Raw genomic sequence first — 13929 nt, 5'->3', positions numbered from 1 at the left:
CTTGATCCTTGTATTTCTTAGCTTTTTGATTACTTGGCTTTGCGACATTTTAATAGTGTTTCCTTGTATTCTGGGGTTGGAAAGTACGTAACGTCCTTTCATTCAGCCCTGTAGGAGCAGCTCTGTTCACAAGGCGTTCATTCAGAAATTGTCTGAATCAGTGAAAAGGTCCCGGATGCAGAGAATTATCAGAACTGTTTCAAAGGGAGGATTTCTGTGATCCCGGATGAAGTGGAATAAAGCGGTGGATATACTGGAACACAGTTTGGGAACTGTTGGGGAATTGGTACTGCTCTGGGCTCGTGGTGGTTCAAAGGAAAAGAACTCAGCAGGTGGATGCAACTGGTGGGCGAAGCAGGTTTTGGGGGTGTTTTGTGTCTTAGAACTGCTTTGTGAGTGTGTGTACGTTGTCTGTGTTGGTCCTCACATCAATTACCCGATTCTGTGGACAAAAAGCACTCCTTAGAAGGATTTTTTGGCATTGTGGAACTTAGAATATTCCTATCGTAGGTATATTTTGATATAGCTATGATATACCATGAATCTGGTATATTTTGCAATATGACCTATCATAGGTTATATTTCAAGCCTGCAAACTTCGATGGCAATAGGAAGGCACTGCTGTCAGCCAGCTACAACTGCTTGGTTTTTAGCCACAGAAATCCCGGTTGGCAGTAACGGGCTGCTTCGTGGATGGCCAAAGGCAGGACGAGTGTGAGGAGTGAAGCGGTTCTGCGGTAGGTGGGACAGCGCTAGGCTCTTGGTGCCCTGTCCTGCGGATCCCCCCTGCTGCCTGTGGGGAGCACCAGTCGGCGAAGAGCAGACAGCAGTCAGATTTTGTGTCGGGTCTGGGTGAGTAAGAGTTAAGTAGGACTGCTGCCATCTCTGCCAAGCCAAAGAGAACTGCACCAATATCATAATCAAAAGAATCAGTTCTTTTATATTATGACTTGCAGCTGTGCTGCAGGACACAGGTTTTAAACCCCCAAACTCCTACAATATCTGGAGAAATCCGGACTGTGTTGTTTGATTGAGATGTGCCATCGTTGTGATTTATGTCTTTAATCAAGAAGGAATAATTCTAAAATTGATTTTTTCCCCTATAACTGTTTGTATATTACTCCCCAAATATATTTGTTGTGATACAACATGTCAGAATTTATAACTTCCATGCAGTTAAATAGCAGAATTTACAAATATAATTAGAGGGTTAAAGGCATTAAAAGAATAAAAGCACTTTAATGACATTCAGTTTTTATTGACAACCCACTAATATCTGCTGCATTCACATCAAGATTTCTAATGTAATAATACGAGCAGATGAAAGCTCTGCTATTTAAAAGCTCAGTGCAGAGCATATTCATCACATACGCTCCGTGAATGCAGATGGAAAGTTACTGAGCAGATTACGGGCAGTCAGCACTCATCTGCGGCTTACGCTGCACAAGCCATGTTCTGCTCTTTGTTTTTACAGGGGATCACAGGAAGAGAGAGGAATTAAGAAGATAGGTGGCAGCAAACTGAAATGCAGGGAGGAGCTTTTGTTAGTTATTCCAAGACTCTCCGCATGTTTTCAGCTTTCTAGAAATTGTAACGTCACTGCTTTGGAAGGGAGAAGTTTCTCTCCCTGCACTCACTGCAAGTGTTTTCAAGTCCCGGTTCTTGACCAGTTAAAAGAATTGTGGAAAATGGCAATCTATTTTTTTTTCATTGAAGAGCTTTCCTCTTTTATTTCTCACTGCCCCAAGGAATAGAGCATATTTGGGAAGCAACATCTAATAAAAATATATCTTGATTTGAACATGTTTGAGTTTGGCCTCCATATGGGCTCAGTTAAAACAAGTTCCATAACTGCGAAACTTATTTTTTATTTATCTGCTGTGTACGGTTCAACACTCAGGGCTTTTTAGCTGGGTTTTCCTATTTTCCTAACAGTGCATTTCCTACAGAACATGGATGCTCAGCTGGGAGGACCCAGCAAAGGAGCCTGAAGGGTGAACACGGCCGTGCAGGGCGGTGGAGGGCTGGGCATCTGCCGAAGGAGCTCCTGGTTCCTTACCTGCACTTTTTACCCTGTCCCACAGAGGGTTTAAACCACCTTAGTCTTGAAGCTGTCAACACGTCGTGGTGTTCTGGCACTTGCAGAGGTCGCAGATCTCCCTCCCTGCTGTGACACGACTCATTTTCAGTGCATTTTCAGCAGCATTTGCATGTTCTCCTTGCCTGACTGCTTGAAGCAGCCACGATGCTGTTGAAAGCTCTGTGCTGCTTGCTATTTTTCCACCGAAGTGAAAACTTGAAAGCAGAGAGGTAATGGCAACCCTGAGAAATAAGGTAGAGTCGCTTCATGAATTTATGGAGTGTCTGAGAGCTCTATGTACAAAACTATTCATAGAAGACCATCTAAGGACTTTCTCCTGAGCTTCTGGAGAGCAGTGCAAACCCCGAGTTAAGCTGGCGGTTTACTTTTTAGTATCTTCTCGCAGTAGAAGTAAAAAATAGTGGTCAAATATTCTCTGCTTTAGAACGTGCAAACTTGAGGTGGTCTCAGTTTATTTTGCTTTTGTTGTTTTACTTTGTTTTCCTTCATTTGCTCTTGTCAAACAGGATTTTCATAGAATAGATTGCTAAAGCACGTAACATAATATTGTCAGCACAAATGGACACCCATGGCAGTACCGAAATAGGTGCTCTGGTCTTTTTCAGTGAGCAGTAAAACACATTCATTGTGCCTCTCTGCTGGTGAACTTGTTCTGTGTACGTGGAGATAGAGCAAAGGGCCAAGCACCCAGCTCTTGATTTAGTGCTGAACGCCTTCGTGGGAGTTGTGTTTATGTAAGGATTGAGCTGAAAAAACCTAAGGACGGGTTGCAGGGTTTTATCAGAAAGGCTTGATGGGTTGGAGGAGAAATATTGTAAAGCAGCGCTACCCCCTAAATGTTATATACTACGTGATGCGTGTCAAAGGAACGCACAATCTGCTTTTCTTCTCCTATTTGAATGGTGCTGAGAGGGAAGAGTCAAGTGACCAAATGAGTATCGACTGACAGCGATCTGGAAGTGTGCACGTGAGCTCTCGAATGGTGATGGTGCAGAGTGGAGGCTGTCTGATAGCTTACACAGTAACGCTCTGGAAGGAGCTGTGGGTTTATTCCTGGGATGAGATTCTTCCAGTTTAGCTCATACAGCTAGACAGGATGGGACGCGGTAGCGTGTTGAGAAGATGCTACTAAATCGTGTTGGTTTTTATGTCTTGCAGGACTTCCGCTGCATGGAGGAAGACGCTTTTTACTAGAGATTTAACTTGCATAAAGATATCAAGGTAGGAGATTTTTTTTTCCCCCTACGTTTTCCTTACAGTAGCTGTTTAAATAGAATGGAAGTTGTGCTCTCTTCTGGTTTCTTTGTTAACCTTTGCATAGAGCATGGGCACTGTCTACCTGTGTCAGTTTTACCCATTTTTTAACCTGATTGGTTCTGTGGTTAGAGAAAAAGATGTAATAGCTTTCATGTAGTCATGTTTGATCATTCTCTGTATTTTCCTGCTGGAAATAATCAGCAGGAAAACAGTGATGTAATAAAAATATTTATATAGGGTTCTATGCAATTTATTTTTATATATATATATACACACATATATAAGCTCATTCTAACTGCTTATTAAAACAGTTTATGCTTTTTTGTGAACAGAACATGTAATAGTGACACAGCCTTCTACATAAAAAATAGTCTGTTTTAATTTTTCAAGTTGTTTTTTCATTTGTAAAATCCAGAACCTTCAGTGTTCTGAGAAAGTTTTCAGTGCTTGCTAGTGGATTGAACTTCGGTCCCGTATTGAAAATTCTTGAAACTTGAACAAGTTTGCAGAATGCAATTAGGTCTGTATTTCAGTGTTTTAGATCATATAAAAATGAAGAAAATATTTCAGATTTCCTTTAATCTCTCAAAATAGCTTGGTGCTGTAACATTTCCTGCCATGTCATACACTGCCTACTTTCTGTTTTCATTTTCTGTCCTGCTGTTGTATCGTCAAAATTAACATAGGACTGGTAGGAGCATCTCAAAAAGAACGGGCACTGAGTAGCTGTTTTTTGAGCAACAGCAAGACTTTTCGGCTGCTCCATGTCACAGCTAAAAGTTGAAGTTCCCCTGGTTGCTGATGGAGGAACCCTCTGCACTTCTTCGGTCTTCCTGGTGGTTTGGGGCGGAATCGGGATTGTTGGTCCTGGCACAGCGAGGCTTGTTGGTGCCAGCTGTAGGAAGTGCCCTGAAATTTCTTCCAGTTTCTTGGTTTTCAGAGGCAGGCAGTTTAACTAGACTTGACATCGGCAAAACGGTTCCAAGTTTTGTTTCAGCTTAAATACCTAGCTCATGGTTTTTGAGGAAGGTACGACTGATACGTTGATACAATTTGCAACCAAAACAGTAATTTTAAGTTTTATGGGCAACACAGAAGAGATTAAAACTACCAAAGACAAGTTGATGAAAGTGAAGTAATCATATTTCAAACTTTTCCTCAGTATCGGTTTTCTCAGAGGCTGCGTAACTGACATTGTATACGGAGAGCGTTAGTGTCCCTTATGAATTCAGTCTGTATCATTAATCTAGAATTAGAAACCAGGTTATACAAAATGATAAAGCCCCGTGCAAAATTAAATTTCCTGAATTTCAAGGTCACTACACTTCCATATTCAACAAAGAATGGTTCTGACTTTTGGCTTTCTTCTAGCGGGTGACTGCGTTGTTTCAGCAGTGTTTCTGATCTCATTTTAGATAGCTATTTAGTTTTTCTTCTGTTAAACCAGAGCGAGCTGCTACCCAGAAGAGGTTGGATGAGCGTTCGTAACGCACGTGTCTCATGGCTCATGCTCTACCTGTATACAGGTCAGCAGTGATGATAAACACTGCAGGCTTGAAGTGAACATAATCACCACGGGCTCAGCAAGAAACATGTTTGGCCTCATTCATCTTAGGGCTGTTGTTGGGAACTCAATGTACATGGGAACTTGTTTGCGGTGTTCTCGGAATTCCTTTCAGCTCTAGCACTGAAGGCTTTTTTATTTTGATAAAATGAGAGCAGGGATTGAAGCTGACTTCTGCTTCCTCACATTGAACTGCTGCACGCTTGCCCTGAGTGGATCCTCTTGGTTGTGTTTACGGATCTGTAGCTCGTCAAGGATAGCTGGAGAAGCAAAGGCGTCAGGCATATCTAGCTGCGCACAGGAGGAAAGGCCATGGCAAGTGCAGGAGTGTTGGAGTTATGGGGGCTGCTGCTAGGACCTGTGGGAGGTGTAGGTGAGAGATCTCCAAGAATTTTGATGGGGAAGGGCTGGAGGGGATGGCGAGACAGACCCTCACCTCACCTGCCCTCATCGCAACGATTAATGTTCAGGCTTTTCTGAGGAAAAGTGAAATTATTGATTCTTGTTCATACTCAGTTGTCCTACAGCCTTTTACAGGACTTTGTCCAATAAATTCTGTATTGCTTAAGAACCTGTGGCTGACAGGTTTTAGTCTAATTCTTTTTCTTTTGTTTTCCTTTTTTCCAACCAGTCCTAGAAGTTCTCAGCGTTTTTTGCTAGATTCCAACAAGCAAATTTGCATTCTTAAAGACCCTGGAAGTATTTCGTACCAAATTTCTGCTCCTGTTTTTTTTAACCGTACACGGACCAGTCTTATAAATACACAGCTCTTTGACTATAGAGTTTTATAATCAGTTCTTCACGCTCCTCTTGCAAGTCGGAGCTGTTGTGTGAGGCAGGGAGTTCAACACATCTGATTGTCAGGACGTTTGTGGAGCTCCTGACATAGCTCAGCGCTCGGTTAGGGCGTATGGCAGCGCGGTCTGCCTGGCAGCATCGGCGCACTGGTTAAATGTGCTCTTGGGGCTGGCAGCCCTCGAGATAGGCTGTCTCTCAAAACATTCTCCTGAATTTCAGGGCAATTTAAAGGAAGAGTGTAGGTTAAACTTTGAATAATTTATTCGAGGAGCGTGGAAAGTTTCAGCCTAGCAGCTGTTAGAAGGGAGCATGGAACAGATTTCTGTATACAATGTGTGTTATACAGGGAATAAATGCTTGAAAGACTTGACTGGCTTTGTGGTGTGTGTTTTCCTTTTATTTTTCAGTTTCTTTCATCTTGTGATAATTAGCTTTAGAAATCTGTCACTTTTTTAAAGAAAGGCCTCGATACCTACTCCTTGCAGTTGAAATGCTCTTAGGGAACAGTTCACAAATTTCTGAAAGCTTAGTGTTTTTTTCTTATTGTTCAAAAAATGTTAAGTTAGTGTTTACATGTTGTTAAATCTTGAAAACTAATATTCAGAAAGACAGTCTTGGTGTCTTAAAATACTCTTCCTATTATACACGATTCTTAATTTCTAATATAGCAGGTTCAGCTTTTCTTGTGACATGAGGTAGTCTGGTGCTACCAGGGACTTCTAAAATGGAGTAGTTTATGGGTTGTAACTGAGTGTTTATTTTACAAAGCTTTGTTTCATCTTTGATGATGTATTTCAATAGAAATGAAGTGGGAAGAAATGCTTGCCTTCTGTTGTACGTCAGAGTGCTCTCGGTGTTCGTGTTTGGGTGGGACTCCACCACTACGCAGTAGTGTAATGCTCCGTCCACAGGCTGGCAAAGCATTGTGTGGAGACAGGATGGCACAAGATTTGTTCATCTTATGCCCTTTTGAATTGTGGAGGTGGTTGTCATTGATAGAGGTAGTGGTTTCTCATTGAAAATGTTTCTTGATAAAAGTTTGTAAACGATCTTTTCCCCTATTTATACGCATGATTAAAAATATTCTGAATTTTTGACAAGATAGCGTTCATAAACTTCTGAATAATATTTTGAAGGTTTTGGGGGTGAATTTTGCCTTTGGGATTTTCTGCAGTATGTGCTGGTGTTTGGGGCAGGAAGATCTTGCTTTGATTTGGAAATTCCATTTCCAATGGACAATGACTTTCCTCAGACATATCACCCAAAACATGAAGTAGTTTTTGCAGCCTGTGTACAAACTGCCTTAAAATTAAGAAAACAAAGAAATAGATCTTAGTCATCCTAGAGGATTTACTGAGAGTGCAGAATTGTTCGAGTTTAACATTTGGGGTAAAGATGCAGCTCGCAGCGTTCAGTTTGCCTCTGCTCCCTTGCCTTTGTTTTTCTTTTCTCTTTGTGCCTTACGCTATGAATTTCTGGCGCTCCAGAAACTCTGTGTACTTAATTGAAACCTAACTTTGTTAGAAAATAAAACAACATGTGGCAGAGACTCTTTAAAAAAAAATAAAAGCTACTTTTGTTAAGTACCATTGTTGCTATGAAACAAGGTCCATAGGGCTAATACCTTCTTACTTACCTGCTTCGGAGACTTCTGGTGCACATCTTCACTGCATTTGATAGAGAAAGTTACAGCTAGGGTCAATGACAAGTACAATGTCGTAGCCCTTGGTCGCCTGGCTTGAAGACAGGAGCATCCCCTGGCATTGGGAGGAGCGTAAGGGATCCCCAGCTCAGCTCGGGCAGCAGCATCCTCCGTCTTCAGCTTGTGCTGACCCAGCTGCAGGGACCGGAGCAGAGAATTAACCTGGGCTATAAGGTGCGTCGAGTTCACTGGGGTATGGAGAAGGGCCTGATCCAGCTCCTCCTAATACTGTAAGGCCATTTGCTGGTTAATCCTAATTCCATGAACTAGTATGACCAACAGAATTTTTAATTGAGTGGTTATTCTTATTATGTCTGGATTAGTATTAGCTAAGCAGAGGAAGAGCTGTGGCCATATTTGCTCAAAGTTGCAAAATAATGAGGTTGTGCGTGCAAAATAAAAACAGGAGTTGATTTTGGTGACCTGACCATTCTACTGCTGTATATTGTGGAAACCTTGATTAATCAGGGTATAAATTCAGTGAGTATTTAGGCTTGGAACACAACATTGTCTGTAAGACACAGTGAGAAGCCACATTGGGAATTGATGCTAAACTGAGCATACTGCCATCTCCCACCCCTGAGGGTCACCGAAGATCTAGTGGTCCTCCGAGGCTTCGAGGTGAGCTCTGAGTATGTGGAATTGGTCCTTAAGGCGCCCCGGGGCTGGTAACTCAGGGTCGTAGTGCAAGACATCAGTTCTTTCTCTACCACGTGGTTCTTCAGAGTGAATTTATGGAGCCCCCACACATGCCCTGGGCAGAGACTTAATCCAGTCTCGTTGGCAGCATGGCAGTTTTGTCGTGTGAAGGCTACAGGTAAACATCATTAGCACACTGTTCCCCCACCTTTGGCATTGTTCAGGCTCAGTCCAGTTGGCTCCTTCAGCATAATTAGGTTAATTAAGTTATTCCTCAGCACTCCTGGCACACCTCCACTCATTTCTGGTCTCGGCAGAAGCTGACCTGGGGATAGGCCCTACGCCTCCTCCTTAATCTGTAGGAGCTTTGAAGTTTGGGGCTGTCCACTGTTAGTACGAGAATTGTGAAGATGAATTGTCCTACCAGACCTAGGTGGGATTTCAAACGGACACCCAGATAGCTGCCTTTTTCTTTTAAAACAAACAAGAAAAAAAAATTACCTGTACTCTTCTTTAGGAGGATTTTAGTAGGGCATTTCTGTTCTACCTAACCTCACAAAGTGTTGCAAGATCTTTGTTTGCCCTCTTTTTACCTAAATCTGGAAAAGCAAACAGCAATTTACAATCCTCTTTTGCCCTTCCACCTGCATTGGCCAACTGCAACATGTAGTGCCGCAGCTCGGGGTCACGGAATGGCCGGGATGCTTCCTGGTGTTCGGATGAAACCTTGTGCTCCAGTTTGTGCCCAGTGCCTCTTGTCCTGGCACTGGGCACCACTGGAAAGAGAATTGCACCTTCCTTTCAGGTATTTCAAAAAAATCAATAACATCCTTTCTACATTCATCAGCTTTCCTTGTAAAAATGTTCTTTGGTCATAAGAAAAAAGCTATAAACATAAGAATTTTGTCTTAAATCAAAGTTGTTGCTGCTTACTTGCTATATTTTGCCTTTTTCACATCCTCCTTTAACACGTAAATTTTTCTGTGGTGCATTTAGAATTAATCTAAAATCATTTTCAGACTTGAGCAGTTCCTCAGCTAGTAGCAGGAGGTGTTTACTGGCTTCTTGTTGTCTTGCTCAAAGCCGAGATAAATACATTTGGATTAGTGGGATGTTGGAGAGATTATAATATTACCATGTTCCAAAATAAATAGCACTTTGAGTTCAGTTGCATTCTCTTTACATTTGACATCTACGTCATATTTTCTCCTGATGGTGCAAAGAGCATTGCATATGAAAAAGTATTAATAAGGGTAATATAAACCCAGAGGCTTTCTGCCTGTGCTGTGAGCTGGAACAGAACAGCCATCTACAGAAATTAAACGAGCAGAATTCAGATTCAACACAATTGTGTTTGTGGCCAGACAGTCTTTTTTCTGTAGTCATGTAACAGTAGGATACTTGGAAGAGGGGCTTAAGCTTTGTTTGGGAGCCCTGGGAATAAGCCCAAATACTAGGTCTTTGTGCTCTTATGTCATTGTGCAAGGCTTCGGAAAGAAGCCAGGCAATATTTAAGCAATTAATAGATGCAAAGGAAATACTGGTACTATATCCTCATTAATAGTACTCACGTGCAAACCCCAAAATCTGCCATTAAATGTCAGCATCTCCCAGTAAGTGAACAGGTTATATTAAAGGGACTTTCAGTGGCTTTAAATATACCTACAAAGCTTTTAGAATTAGGTATTCGGGATTACTCTATGAATATACTTCAGAATATTAGATAATTGTGAAGTAACTCGAGGTAGCATTTACTGAGCATCCTCCAAGATGGATTTTACATCATTAAAGAAAAAATTCATGTTTTATTTCTATAAGATGAATGTATTACCTTTAAAGTATGGAATACTATGTGTACAACGGAAGCAAAGTTGTATTTTATTGTATGTGCTGATCAAAGACTCTTTACTATTCTTTTGGTCTAGTTTGGAGCTGCTTTTCTTGATGTTTTGACGCTTTACCTACTTTAATAAGAGGATGTTCCACTAGAACAAGCTGTCAGTGTGTCTGGTGAACCCAGAAGCTCATTCTTTTATCTTCAGCAGCACACAGACTACTTTTTTGTTTGCTTGAGATGTACGTAGCAAGAAAAATACATGGATAATGTTTGCTTGATTTTCTTTATCAGTTAACTTTGGTTTGAGTTGCTTTCCTCCTCATGACAATTTATTCAGAGAAGAATCTGACAGTCAACTAACCCGGGAGCTAAAGACAATATCTTCAGCAAGCTGTTGTTAGCAAGGCTGACTTTTTCAACAGTGTGAAGGGTAGCAGCTCTTTCCAGCAGGTTTGGCCTTAATAGTGATGGGAAATGGAGGCAGAGTTGGCTAAATGCTGTGTTTTTCCAACCTTAGAGTGAGGATAATTTGCTTAAACCCTCTGACAATATAAGTGGGTCTTGCTAGCAGTGCAGGGATTGTGTTGTCCTGGAGATAGTCTGGATGAAGGAAGGCCAACGAAATGGTAGGCTTTGTACAGGTGCTTATTCCTATTGCTAGGAAGCGTGTTCCTAAAGCAGAATTGTTCTTCATTCCAGGTTTTTAATCTCATTTTTAACTCTTTCTTACAGTTTGTGTAATGTTTTCTTGTTGACCAAATCAAAGTGTTATTTGCTACAAGTAGTGTTCTCTTATTTTACACAGGTTTTGGGATACACAAAGTGGAACAGGATCGCCATGTTTCGAAACAGTCTCAAGATGCTTCTTACAGGAGGGAAGTCAAACCGCAAAAACAGGTCCAGTGGTAAGTAAATGCTCCTCATGCATAAGTTTTATTGACAGTTCTTGAAAGTATTCCTTTTATGTATTGTATTTCAGTTTTCCTGGGTCTCTTTTTCTTATTAATGAATAGAAGTACTCAGTTGTTGACCCTGTAGACTCCAAACATCATCGTGGGTCATTACAATAGTGTGTTGAGATTTAATATTAAAAATACTGGAAGTAAACCACATTCAATTTTCATTGCGGAGATAAGATGCAGAGAAAAATAATTTGTTGTACATTAGCAATGCTTGCAGTAATACTAGTAATTTTTTTCTTTGAAAAACGAAGAGGAGGGAGATGGAATTAAAGAAAAATTGCCCAAGTTTAGCCAGCACTTCTGCTAGTCTTTTTTCCCTGTCCCAGGACAATTGTTTGTAGTTCTGTCTGGTCCCTATGTCTTGGCCCATTTATACAATTCCGTTTATTCCTAGGTGAGATTCTGACTGCGAAGCAAAATGTTGCAAAAATATTGCCGTGCTTAAAAACCGTTTTTGTTACACTTTCGTAGTTATTTCCAAGAATGGAGTGCTGGCAGTGTAAGAACTTTTAATGAGCTATTTCATTTTTCCTTTTGAAGCCATCTGGCAGCACGTTTCGAGTATTGTGGGATATATTGTTTATTTGTGCTTGTGTGTCCATGTAAATAGTGCATCTATATATTCCATGGGAAACCACGGTGAAGATGCAGAGATACAACGGCAATAATGCAATGGAAAATAAACTTTTCCCTTGGCTGAAACGAGTTAACATGTATCTCTCTCTGTGCCAGGATATTTCCCGGTTTAGTATCTTATTACCCAAGTAGTACTGGGGAAGGAGGGGCGTTGTTTTTCAGCAGTGCAGCTTCACGTGTCCTGAAGTCGCCCGGTTCCAGCGCTGACTTTGTCATTTCGGTCCTCGCACATCAGTGAGCTGCAAGCCGGGCTTCTGGTGGGAGGCCCAGCGTGTGCTGGCTGGCTCTCGAGGCATTTGTCGTGGAAGTTGTAGCAGTGCATCACGGTGTTGACTTCCTTGCATTTGTTATTGTAATTAGCGCGTCTCTTGCAGGGGAAAAGTGTCTGTTTTGCTAAGGCTCCCTTAGTGCCGGAGCCCGAGGTAGTGGTTGTCAGTCCCTGGTTTGATGAAGCAGATTTTGTTTTCTTATCAAGTCCTTAGTCTTTTGTTGCGAGAGGCAGGTACCCGCACACAAAGCCGTGTGGGTTTTGGGAAGACACGCTGGCAGATGGCTCTTGTGATTCTGTATCTCTGAAGTACTACGTTTTACAGTTTAAAGCCCAGGGATGTACAAATTGTCTCCTGATGAGACTTTCAACCTTTGGAAAACAGTACAGGAGACAAATAACCTTAAATTGTGGTTTCTGTACAAAGCCAGATCTCTGTCAGATGTTGCGTTATCACTCCTCTCTATTTCTTTTGGCTTATCTCCCAAAGCAATGCATTGTGTCTGCACGGCTCTGCAAATGTGGGTTCCTTACTTTGTGAATGAAGAGCATCAGTTCTGAAATAACAAGATTTGATACGGCAATACTTCTGTTTTCGAGCAGAACAGAAAAAGAAATGTATTCTTGAAAAACAACATGATGGTATTTTCTATTAGACAAAGTTTTCTCTGATGCCTAATGACTATACTGGACATTGGATATCACTTATTGCAATTCTGCCTTTGAAGTAAGTTCCTTTACTGAGAAATATTCTTTTTTGCTTTCCTTAAGGGAAGGGGAGGGAATTTAAAGAAAAAAAAAAGAAGTTTTGTTATATTGACAACGTCCAAATTGAAAGCATTCCTCCACTGGAAAATAATTTTTCAGATGATAAGCCTATCACAATATAACATAACCTTAGATTAATTCATTGCTGCCTAGATTTTTAATAAATGTATTTAATTCTGTAATTTCTTTGTAATGCAGGAAGGAGAAAATCAATAAATCGTTCATGCACAATTCTATGTGGCATGGAGTATTATAAGCTTGAAATTTTATTTATTTGCTTTTCAGTTCTGGTGAACTACAAAGTCGATGCTTTAAAAGTCGATAAAAGGGAGAGTACTTATCTAATGCTGTACAAAAACGGATGTCGTCCTGTCACTGGCGATGACGGAGCAGTCCCGCACTGGTCTAAGCAATCTGACTTCACAGTCGTCTTGCTTGCTCTGCTTATCCTGGACTTCACATTCCCTTTCTCTCCATCTTCCCTTCCTTCCGTGTCTCTCTGTAAGCTAAGGAAAGGATCTTGAGGAATGCTCCCATCACCCTTAAATAAATGTACACATTTCACAATGAGAGCTGAGTGTTTCAGTTCGCTAAGCACGTACTTAGCACATGTAAGTGTTCATCACCCACATCGTTACTGCCTTCCCAGGCCTTCAGCTTCGTGACTTTGGGAGGGCTCTTTTTGTGGAGGTATAGGTGGGAAACTAGGAGTTCTGGATTTCTTTTTTTCCAGCCAAGTGCTTTAAAAAGATTAGCTACTTGATGTTAATAATGATATTTATCGTTAACGTGATTTGAAGTGCAAAACCGCTGTTGGAGATGAAGCTTTCCCGGCCATTTTGGAGCTGTGATTTGCCTCCTGGTTCAGAAGCTGCTTTATCAGGAGTACGGTCTGGAGGCAGAGATAGGGCAAGAGAGCTGCTGGGGACGCAGCGGCAGGCAGCTGTGAACAAGCTGTGCTCACCAGCAAGCCGTAGCAAGAGCTGCACCCATACCTGGGAACCTGGAGCAAACTGAGAACCCTGAGTCCTGCGTTGTGAAAGAGACTTCGGGTTTGCTTGCTGATTCACTTCCCTTGTAATGATTTTAATTGAGGTAGGTAGGTGACAGCCCGCTCTGCTCCGTGGTGTGTGTGGGTTTGGACGAAGTTGTACTGCGTGTATCTGAATTTCCTCTACTCCAGTCTTGTGCCTTTCCAGTCTGGGAATAACGCTTTGAAGCAGGGTGAAAGGTATTGTTGTTTTTTGTTCCTTGTGGAATCCAGTGAACACACTGGCCTTTGAAATTACTTCTCTTTGCAATTCTTTCATTTGCAGTAATGCAGTTAGCAAACAGGGTCGGTCAAGTCAAGCTAACAATCCCTGTATGTTATGATGTGGTTTTGATCATTCTTCATG

The 13929-nt window shown here is 41.5% G+C and overlaps 1 protein-coding gene across 20 annotated transcripts in view; it reads left to right on the top strand.

The window, feature by feature from the left end:
- The window catches only part of TANC2 (tetratricopeptide repeat, ankyrin repeat and coiled-coil containing 2), a 282115-nt gene that overhangs the window by 62179 nt on the left and 206007 nt on the right, over nucleotides 1-13929 (top strand). For 17 of the 20 annotated variants that reach the window (XM_083809549.1, XM_083809550.1, XM_083809548.1 and 14 more), the window contains 2 exons: nucleotides 3260-3322; nucleotides 10704-10803. In XM_083809549.1, coding sequence (XP_083665675.1) covers nucleotides 10737-10803 — 67 coding nt within the window. In that variant the 5' untranslated portion in view covers nucleotides 3260-3322; nucleotides 10704-10736. The remainder of the gene's footprint in view (nucleotides 1-3259; nucleotides 3323-10703; nucleotides 10804-13929) is intronic. The other 3 variants (XM_083809532.1, XM_083809554.1, XM_083809531.1) reach the window with 1 other exon arrangement.

The sequence above is a fragment of the Anser anser genome (genome assembly GCF_964211835.1).
Source record: "Anser anser genome assembly, chromosome: 23".
NCBI lineage: Eukaryota > Metazoa > Chordata > Aves > Anseriformes > Anatidae > Anser > Anser anser.
Note: the sequence above shows the minus strand (reverse complement) of the source record. Positions and strands in the feature narration are given on the sequence as shown.